The 10,574-nt window shown below is 47.3% G+C and overlaps 1 protein-coding gene across 1 annotated transcript; it reads left to right on the forward strand.

Moving 5' to 3' along the window:
• Positions 1-8,871: 8,871 nt before the first annotated feature.
• Positions 8,872-10,307, forward strand: LOC148815419 (fish-egg lectin-like). The gene is made up of 4 exons (XM_088905780.1): positions 8,872-8,941; positions 9,313-9,558; positions 9,736-10,078; positions 10,166-10,307. The coding sequence occupies exons 1-4, from the start codon at positions 8,893-8,895 to the stop codon at positions 10,305-10,307; spliced, it is 780 nt and encodes a 259-aa protein (XP_088761906.1). The 5' UTR covers positions 8,872-8,892.
• The last annotated feature ends 267 nt before the right edge of the window (positions 10,308-10,574 follow it).

A 10,574-nucleotide genomic window follows, 5' to 3' on the forward strand; every position in this document is an offset into this window, starting at 1 on the left:
ATGAAGAGACTGCTGTTGCTTTCCCTGCCTCGAGCTGAGGAGACCTGCAGGGTGACAGTGAAGAGCCCCTCAGGTCAGTCAGAGCTGAGCCCAGGGATGGGGTCCCAGTGGAAAGGGAAGCCAGGAGTCAGTGTGTGGGGGGACTGGCTTCAGGGGGCACTGGTCTAGATCCAGCTGCGTCATACCTGGCCCAGGGCACTGGCAGCCTGTGCGCTGCACACAGGAGGAGAACCACTTCACCCTGCTGGGCTCACAGCTGCACTCCTTCGGGCTCATCTTGGACCTGTCAGTCAGCCAGTAGAACAGCACAGTGAAGCAGGGAGCTGGGCGGTGCTTCTCACACACTGGGAGTCAATGTACTGCTGACAGGCCAGCAGCAGACCCACTAGACACCACAGAACTCTCTCTAACCAGCTGGTCCTACTGGAATACAACCCAACAGGCTGAAGGGCAGACACGGGATATTGAGAACACAAGCAAATTCTTCACATCAGTGAAAGCAGAGACAGGAACAGAAGCAGCAATGAATTCCTGTTCAGATCTGCACTCTGGGCTTTAATAAAACTCCAGCAGGTTAAGAGCTTTTAACGCCCTCTCACTGAACACCGTGTTAACACAATAACAGCTCGATCTGCCCAGGAGAAACAGATCAAGAACAATCGGGTCCGCGATACCGAGCCTCGGCAGGTCCCTACCTAGTCCGTAAACCACCAGTGTCTTCAGTTAAAAGACAGAATATTGACAAAGCCGTGTCGAGCTCAAGTGTTTTCTTCGCTACGAGCACCAGCGCTGAGCGACTTGGCAGCATCGGAGCGCTTTCCCGGACCGGAATTGTTGCGTCACAATCCCGATGTGTCGACGTCACGCTCACGTTTAATAAGTCATTATAATTACTATATTTAATTATAAAATTAAATTTCTTTTATATGCTTTCTGATTTTTCCCTACTCTACCAACAGAAGCACTGATTGTCTGATTTCCAAAGTGTCTGTCAGCCGGAAAGTTTCAGAAAACACGGAGCGGAGCGTCTTGCTCACGTTATGATGTCAGACACCACTTCCTCCCTCCATCCAGACTCGCCTCTCCCTCCTCTCTCACACGACTCGCTCATCAGGGCTTTTACTGTCACTCCAGTCTCCTGCCAGACCTCTCCCAGACACAGCCTGCTCATTAGTCCTCCTGTGATCTGGACTCGCCCTGCAGATCTGCTCTCCGGCTCCTCCTCATGTTCACTCCGCTCGCTCACGCACATGATTAACAACCCGGCGTTTTTCGGGAGGATGATTTCGGAAACACGGAGGAGATCCGCTCGAGTGTATGTTTGTTTAAAACCAATATATTTGTGTGTAGTGAACTTCACTGGGTCAGCGTTATTTTGATACTAAGATTTCCATATGTTTTCCAAATTAATGTCTCCTTTTCCAAACCTTGGAAATCAGTCATTTTTAAGAAAAGCATACAGCACATGTGTCAGGGATTGTGCTCTGCAAAAGAATGTACAGCCATTGTGAATTTTCACAGGTTCCACAATGCAGGAGCAGGTATTCTTAAGACACCGTCTGCCACCTGTACCCAACACCAGTGGCTGAGTCTAGCAGTCCTACCTGGAGCTCAGGGCCCCTGGGATCCTGCAGAGGCAGTAGCAGCACATCCTCCACAAGCACACGAGTCAGGTGCTCTGCACTGCAGGGAGCTCTGGGCTCCAACTACAGTGGGACAAGGAACAACAGGACACTGTTAGCAGCTCTTCCTCAAGACCCAGCATGATGTAAACAGAGATGGAACTCTGACAAAAACTCAGGGTTACATCCTGCCAGTATATCAGTTTTAGAAAAATTAGTATAAGTTACATATGGCAATAAAGTTCAAGTTCAATTTGAGTTGTATTTGTTTCTCCAGGGAGCACTGTTCAGGATCCTATTTGAAATCTTCTTGCCTCATCTCTAATGATGTTGACACTTTATAAACTTTATTATATTGGACATGATTATGCTGAATCAGATGTTTTGTTAATTGTTTTTTTTTTCAGTTTTATTGTAGAACAAGCACCATCATTAAAATAAATGGTAGGCAGTTTATGACCCCGTGTGAAATCAATAGCTGTGATTTGAAATCAGGTATAGAATCAAGTCATTATGAGAAGGCTCTGGAGAAGAATAACTCCACATTCAACACAAAATGAATCCACTGAGCTGTCAACCTCCGAGAGAATCCAGAAGAATCCAGAGTGCCTTCTAATACTGTATGTACAGCAGCTCAGATAGGTTCCATTCACGGCAGGGCGGCTCAGTTGTTTTTCACTTCATTTAGAAAGCTGATTTCTTATGTCTCCAATCATATCAAAGCAGGTCTTTCATGGTCAGCCCACACTGGAACAGATGTTCCACCACCACAAGCTTGAAGGTCTTCGCCTGAACACCTGCAGCACTGAACCGAAACTGAACCGAACGGAGTAAATGGAGATCCAAGACAGATTGTGAATCCCATGACTGTGGCACAGTCCTGTATGAGCTCCAGATTAAACCTCACGCGCTCGTCTCTTTTCAATCTGGACTGGCAGATCAACGTTGAGAGAATCAGTGGGATGTCTTGCTTAAGACGGGTGACCTTCTACCTTAATCAGGGCAACAAGCAGCTACAACAACGCATCTAAGAAGATGGCGCCGTGTTAGTGGCAGCCTGCTCTTTGTTGTCTCTTTGTTGTCTTTTTGTTGTCTTTTTGTTTGTGTCAGTTAGTTAGTGCTAGTGTGTTAGTGTTTTTGTTTTGTTTCTTTCAGTTAGTTAGTGCTAGTGTGTTAGTGTTTTTTATTCATACCCTTGCCGGCAACTAGATTTGCGATCACAACATGATGGATGCTAGGAAAGTTGAGATACTTTTTCTTGTTTTTTCTGATACTCGGACCTCTGTTTCTATCGGGTTGCAATGCCGATAGCTACAGAGGCATTGTCTACACGCGGGACCAGCTGATCGCACTAATGCGTCCGGCTCTACTCACTGGAGAGAAGCCATCAGTTCCAGAGTAGCTGAGTAGGAGAAGCCGAGGCTGTAGGGCTGGTGCGACGCAAAAGGCAAAGAGAAGGAGATTTAAACCCTATCTTCCTTCGATCATTATGGGAAATGTGAGGTCCTTAGTGAACAAGATGGACGAACTGGGAGCATTGGTGAGGAGCGAGGGAGTATAGAGAATGCAGTATCATGTGTTTCACCGAGACGTGGCTGCAGGAACTTATTCCGGACTCGAATGTTACCATCGGCGGCTTTCAGCCGGTGCGGGCGGACAGAAACACCGAGAGCGGTAAGAGGAAAGGAGGGGGCTCGCTCTGCTTGTCAACAACAGATGGTGTAATCCTGGGCATATTCATGTTAAGGAGCGCGTCTACTGTATAACCCGGACATTGAACTGGTTGCCATAGGACTGCGTCCATACTATCTGCCGCGGGAGTTTACATGCGCCATCTTTGTTGTTGTTTACATTCCACCCACGGCGAACGCAGAGGCAGCGTGTGACGTCATACACACAGTCACAGCCAGGCTACAAACAAAGCACCCTAGTGCTTTTATAGCTATTTCAGGGGACTTAAACCACGTCTCTATTTCCATCATTTTGCCTACTTTCCACCAGTTTGTTAAGTGCCCGACCAGAGAAAACAAAACACTGGACTTATTATATGCAAATGCTAAGGATGCATATAGTTCCACAGCCCTTCCCCCCCTTGGCAGATCAGATCACAACCTTAACTTGCTTACACCACTATACACGCCTATTGTCCAGCGCCAACCTGCAGGCATTAGGACTGTGAGGAGATGGTCTTAGGAGGCTATGGAGGATCTACGTGGTGGTCTGGAGGCTACCAACTGGGATGTGCTGTGCAAACCACATGGGGACGACATAGACAACATGGTGGACTGTGTCACTGACTACATTAACTTCTGCGTACACAACACCATCCCCACCAAAGACGTACACTACTTTTCCAATAACAAACCCTGGATCACCAGCGACTTGAAGGCTCTTCTAAATGACAAGAAGAGAGCCTTTAGGAGGGGGGATAAGGAAGAAGTCAAGCGTGTACAGAGGGAACTAAAGCAGAAGTTTAGAGAGAACAAGGACGCCTACAGGGGGAAGGTAGAGGACAAGGTGCTAAGGAATAGGGTGAGGGATGTATGGAGCTACATGAGAGAGATCACTGGCTTCAAACAGGCTGGGGGTGCAACGGAGGGGAACCTGGAGATGCCCAACGAGTTGAACCAGTTTTTAACAGGTTTGATTCAGGGCCCTCTGTGGCTCAACACCCATCCCCTCACAGCCACGCGCTCCCTAAGCCTTCACAGCTGCGACTGCCCAACACCTTCTCCATCCCCCCACAATCATGGCCGCCTACAGCTACAACCGCCAACAGCTGCTCACCCCCCCATCCCCCACAGCTGCCACTCTCCAACACCTCCGCCATTAACACCTGCAGCACCTACAGCGCTATGAGCACCATCCCCCAGGCAAGGCTGACCAGGTGAAGAGGGAGCTGTAGAGGTTGCACCAGGGTAAGGCTACAGGACCAGATGACGTCTGTCCCAGAGTTCTGAGGGCCTGTGCTGATCAGCTGAGCGGAGTGCTCCAGTGACTGTTCAACCTGAGCCTGCGCTTGGAGAGAGTCCCTGTGCTCTGGAAGACATCATGCCTGGTCCCGGTACCAAAGAAAGGGTGCCCCTCTGTCCTCAATGACTACAGACCAGTAGAGCTGACTTCTCACGTCATGAAGGCACTGGAGAGGCTGGTCTTATCCCACCTGATATCTCTAGTTAGTTTATCGCTGAACACCCTACAGTTCGCCTACCAGCCCAGTTTTGGTGTGGAGGATGCAATCATCTACATGCTGCTAAGGGCCTACTCACACCTGGACAAGGCTGGCAGCACTGTAAGGATTATGTTTTTTGACTTCTCCAGTGCCTTCAATACTATCCAGCCCTTACTTCTAAGGAGGAAGCTGGAGGAGATACAAGTCGGTGCCTCCATGATCTTGTGGATCACTGACTATCTGACAGGCAGACCACAGTCGGTGAGACTTCAGAACTGTGTGTCTGAACAGGTAGTAAGTAACACAGGGGCTCCTCGGGGGACAGTTCTTTCTCCATTCCTCTTCACCCTCTATACTTCGGACTTTAAATACAACTCAGAGTCATGCCACCTGCAGAAGTTCTCAGATGTGCTGCAATTGTGCAATTGTGGTGAAGGCATCCTCTCATGAGGCACCAATAAATGTAGGGGTTTTGTGCATTTACTGGGACAATTATTAATTGTAGCATTAAGTCACAAAATGATTCTTTGATGGCTATTAGAAGACCGACCCAGAGGGATACTCAGCAACGCACACACGGATACTAATACACGACAATACATTTAATAATACATAAAATGTGCATATAAACATAACAGATCTTATCGTGAGGGTTAGCAGAATACAAAAGGTATATATTCAGTCACGAAGATTTACAGACCAAGAGGGACATACGTTCAGTATATCATTCATTTATACCGTTTCGTAAATGAACTTGGATTACAACTTCTACACTAGATACTCAAAAGCAAGTACATCACTCATAGGAATTAAATTGATATAATCTCAGGTTGAGGTAACAATTGAATTCTCGAGCTGTAATGCAGAATGTTGAATACTCATCCAATCTGTGTGGATTCAGATCTCCCGCGGACACAAACAGCAGCTTGTTGCTGTGTCCAATCGGCGTTCTCTGGCTCGGTGCCAGGCAGTGCTGGTTCAGCGAGAGTGAAGTGGGAGAGATTTCTGCTGCGGTGCACTGCTGATGCTCTCTGAAGACCGGCTAGTTAGTGTTGGCTGAAACTAGCAGAGTTTGTGCACAGGAGAAAAGTGACTGTGGGTCCAAGCAGGTCACACTCTTTAGACAGGAAGAAGACTGGTTCGTTCCTGATGTAGCGCGAGTCCTGAATCCACAGATTCAGCTGTCCACAGTTCTGACCGTAGTTCACTTGTTGATCAGGTGAGCTTTCGCGGTGGGTTCACGAGGCTTGCTGCTGGGCTAACCTCGGGTGGTTCCTTTGGTTACGTGCTGGCAACCTCCGTTCTCGACTCTTAGAACAAAGTGAAGTTCTGACTCTCGGACACACTGGCCGTTACGTGGTGGTCCGAGCTGAGTCTGAGGATGTCAAGGAGGAGCTGAGTCTGAGGATGTCCAGGAGGAGCTGAGTCTGAGAATGTCCAGGAGGCGCCCCGAGGAAGCCCTGTGCTGCCTGTTTTACCTGGAGGAACTACGGTCGTTTATTGGTTGAACGTTCTGTGGGCATTCGAGACCCACGTGGGGTTAACCTGCCCTACCAGTTCCTGATTGCCTGAGGATGGGTAACAATGCACTCTGACCTTAGGGTTGTAAACAACTTTGAATAAGATTCTCCCAGACAGTAAGGCGCAAGAGATGACCATTTATTAGGGTTGCTGGAGAATCTCAGCTTTGGGAGTTGTTCCTTATCAGGACACTCTATCGGCTAGAAAAACACCTTAAATGTGAACCAACTGGAATGGCCTCTCTGTATCCAGCACCACTGAGATGAAGGAGAGAGGGACTGGCAAGGTAGTAGCAAACTTAATTCCTGTATTTTAATAAGCCTTGCCGCTACAGTGGGATGTTTCAAGAGTGGGCAGGAGGAAGAGTGCAGTGGACGAGGTTAGCAGCTTTGTGGAGTGGTGTGGGGAGAACCACCTGCAATTGAATGTAACAAAGACGAAGGAACTGGTGGTAGATTTCAGGAGGAAAAGCGTCAAACATATTCCTGTCTACATCCATGGGAGTGGCATGGAGATGGTGGACTCGTACAAGTACCTGGGAGTGCACATCGACAATAGACTGGAATGGTCTAAGAACATCGAGGCCATCTACAAGAAGGGTCAGAGCCAACTTTACTTCTTGAGGAGGCTCAGGTCCTTCAATGTGTGTAGTAAGATGCTACATATGTTCTATCAGTTGGTGGTGGCGTGCGCCATTTTCTACGCAGTGGTATGCTGGTGCTCTGGGATTAGAGCAGGGGATTCTAACAGGCTGAACAAGCTCATCAGGAGAGCAAGCTCCGTCATTGGGTCTGGCCTGGACCCCCTGGAGCTAGTGGCTGAGAGGAGAATGGTGTCCAAACTAGAGGCCATCATGGCCAACATCTCCCATCCCCTCTATGACATGCTTGTGAGATTGAAGAGCACGTTCTGCAATAGACTGATCGAACCACGGTGCGACAGGGAGCGCTACAGGAGGTCATTCTTGCCTTCTCCCATAAGACTGTACAACGCATCCACTGTGTGTCTGGGCAGGGGCAACATTGACAGGGACCTGTTTCTGGACTGAACAGTAAACTGATACAGCTGTTCTTTTTCTTTTTCCCGTTTAAAACCGTTTTTGGGCAATATATGCCAGGGACCCTTGCAATACATTTATATTCATATTTATATTGTGCAATACGACTTTGTTGTGTACTGTTCTTTGTGTGTTCTGGACTGTGAGTAACTCTTCGTAGTGCACTTCTCACTGTACTGATTGTACTGTATGTATTGTATTATTATTATTGTATCATTCATTACACTGTTGCTGTGTTGTCTGTGTTAAGCTGCTGTTGCACTGCAATTTCTTTCATGGGATCAATAAAGTATCAGTCTATCTACTTCCTTTGAATGTCCACACTTTCTCCAACTGCAATTTTTTAATCATTGACATAACTTTTTACATACATGTAAACTACTTTGAAAAGCCAGGATGCCTTTCTAAATTGGTAGCAAAGTGGTCCCTGTCTTGGAATTTTATCAAAGACGAGCCAGGAGAGGTGTTCTCATTCACTCAGTAAGGCATTTATTCATATTGCGCAATAGGGAAAAACAGCAACCACCAGTCTGTGCAGCAAGTGAGAGCTGATTTTCAAAGTAAAATAGGAAAAGGTCCATTATTTTATAAACCTAGCTGATGCAACACCTCAATTTGTTTACTTCATTATGGTTGGTTAGTAAAACAAAGACAGGCGAGACAGTAATTATCCAGTCCTTATAGGTCTTAGCCTTAGGACAGAGAAGACAGCTACGTGCAGTTACGCATCGCCTTTTTGCTGGGACAGAGATAAACATATTCTTAGAACATCCCATGGCCTTGACTAGCTGGGTACAATCACAGTTTGTTCTAAGAATCCAGCTGCTTTTACAACACAGCTCTGCCCATAAACGGACATATTTAGGATAAAACACTTTTTTTCAGTAACTTTCCATTACATCCCATAGAGAAAATCCGCATGGAAGACATGCAAGCTCCACACAGCAGGAAATTCAGTTGGACATCAACCCCAGGAACTGTGAGGCTGCAGTCCTAAAATCCACACCACTGTGCTGTCCAAATGGAATATTTCAATCTAGGGCCCAGATATTTTCCTCTAAGTGCTCAGAAAAATTTAATCTTTAATCTGGGAGATAAAATCTGAAATGAAAAAAAAATATCTCATGACAAAGAGCAAGAGTAACCAAATATTCAGCTTTGCAATGAAACTATTTGTCTCGTTATCTAATTTAGACCACCCCTGACCTGCACTACTGGAGGATGTCCCTGCTGATACTAGTACTAATCCAGCTCGTGACTATCTGAAGCACTGGGCTTCAATTTCAGTTTTTGTCGCCATGATTCCCAAACCCTGAGGATAAGGTCTATGGAAAGAATATAATTAATGATGTCTTCTGTAATTGATACTTGAGTGATTCAATCAGCAGCTCGTTATGGTTCACAATTTAACACCTGGTTAGACAGGTGTGTGTAGGACCTGAAGCCCAGCAGTCTTGAGTATATAAAGGCCACCGGGGGGGCTTATACTATACATAAGGTTTGTGTCATCATTTATCAACATGGAAGGGAGAAGCTGTGTGTTGTGTTTGCTTGTGGGATTCTTTCTAGGTAAGGTTTGGGTTTATTGCTTTGACTAAAAGGAGCAGCACAAAGGCAGATGGGAGGATTAACTGCATGCTGCTAGTATTTAAGGATTTCAGTATAGTTATTTGATCTTGAGTAGAGATGTTGCCTGAGTGTTAAATCCATGACTTGGATGTTTGTGTGCTCTTGAAATTCTGCAAGCCTTTGATTCTCTGTGCATTGAGCTCTGTTCACTTGTGGCTGTTGCTGATTCATTAATGCCCTATTGGCTTGTTACTTCTGTCCTCGTATATTGACTTAGTCCCTCAGTGTCAGATGCTCATGATCCCATGTTGCCTTAAGCCCAGGCTGCTTCCACGTGATCATTGACCCAGTGGTGTCCTCTTCTTCCCCAGTGTCTGTAGCTGAAGCCCTGCAGTGTCGGGCTGTGCCTGGCAGTCTGAAGCAGATAGATGCTGGTGCTGGAAGGGTGTGTGGAGTTGACAATGCAGACAACCTGGTCAGCTACCAGGGCAACAGCTGGGTCTCTCTGGCCATGAAGGGGAAACATGTGAGTGTGGGGCCAGCAGGACTCTGGAGTGTGAGTCTCTCAAGCCTTGTGTTCAAGTGGCTTCGGGTAAGGTGGATCCAAGTGCAACCAGGTGAGGCTGCAGCTGATCTATATAGGTTAGAAATGATAGCTTTCATGTTTATCCATGGATAGTGGCTGCTTTCAGCCAGAACATCTTTCACTCCTCAAGTGTTCATGACCTCATACTGAGGAATGAGCACTGCACTACCCCCTGCTGAGAACAGCTGATTCTTGCTCTCCTCTGCAGGCTCCCTCATCCAGATTGATGCTGGTGGAGACAAGTTTGTGGTTGGTGTCAATGCTGCCAATTCCATCTTCTGCCTGAACAGCAGGCCTGTGCTGCAGTATGCTGGCCAGGGCAACATCCCCTGGATTCCTGTCGTGGGCTCCCTCAAGTACTATTCCTGTGGGCCTTTTGGCTGCTGGGGAGTGAACAGGTTGGACCAGATCTTTGTCAAGCTGGATGTGAGTGGGGATTCCTGCAAAGGCTCCGACAGGTGGTACCCCATCCAGGGCTCCCTGTCCCTGGTGGAGGTGGGCTCAGATGGCAGTGTGTATGGGGTGGACAGGAATGGAGTGGTCTTCAAGAGGTGAGCTGGGGGAGGGGTTAATGCACATGGTTGCATGAATGACTGTCCTAATTCTAGGCTGCTCTAATCCTGTTCCTTTTCCTGCAGGGTTGGTATTGATGCCTGTAACCCCTTTGGCAGGAGGTGGTGGGCTCTAAGGGCAGCTGGTGTGGCCAGGCATGTGTCCTATGACCAAGGAATCCTCTGGGTTGTGTGCAAAGATGGCCGAGTCCAGAGGTGCCAGGTCTGAGCAGCCTGGGTGGTCTGGCCCTGAGTGGGAAGTGACAGACATGACTAGGCTGCATGAAGGATTCCGAGTGGAATGAGGCATTAATGCCCGTCTTGTTATTCTGTGCTGCAATAAAAATGCCTGGAAAACCCTGTTCTTCTGTGGTGTCTAATTCATTAACTTCAAATTGGTTAATGAACTTAAAACCAGTCCTCCTGATTTAATGAGGAGGACTACCTGGGATGTCACATTAAGCTCTTATCCCACATGGCCCTTTGCCTGTAATAA

The sequence above is a fragment of the Atractosteus spatula genome, chromosome 25 (genome assembly GCF_055471065.1).
Source record: "Atractosteus spatula isolate fAtrSpa1 chromosome 25, fAtrSpa1.hap1, whole genome shotgun sequence".
Classification (NCBI taxonomy): Eukaryota; Metazoa; Chordata; class Actinopteri; order Semionotiformes; family Lepisosteidae; genus Atractosteus; species Atractosteus spatula.

Bases quoted from the DNA above. Each gene is read 5' to 3' on its own strand.
- LOC148815419 (XM_088905780.1), top strand. From the start codon at position 8,893: ATGGAAGGGAGAAGCTGTGTGTTGTGTTTGCTTGTGGGATTCTTTCTA. The intron at 8,942-9,312 runs GTAAGGTTTGGG...CTTCTTCCCCAG, and splicing joins GCTTGTGGGATTCTTTCTAG to TGTCTGTAGCTGAAGCCCTG. The intron at 9,559-9,735 runs GTGAGGCTGCAG...TCTCCTCTGCAG, and splicing joins GTGGATCCAAGTGCAACCAG to GCTCCCTCATCCAGATTGAT.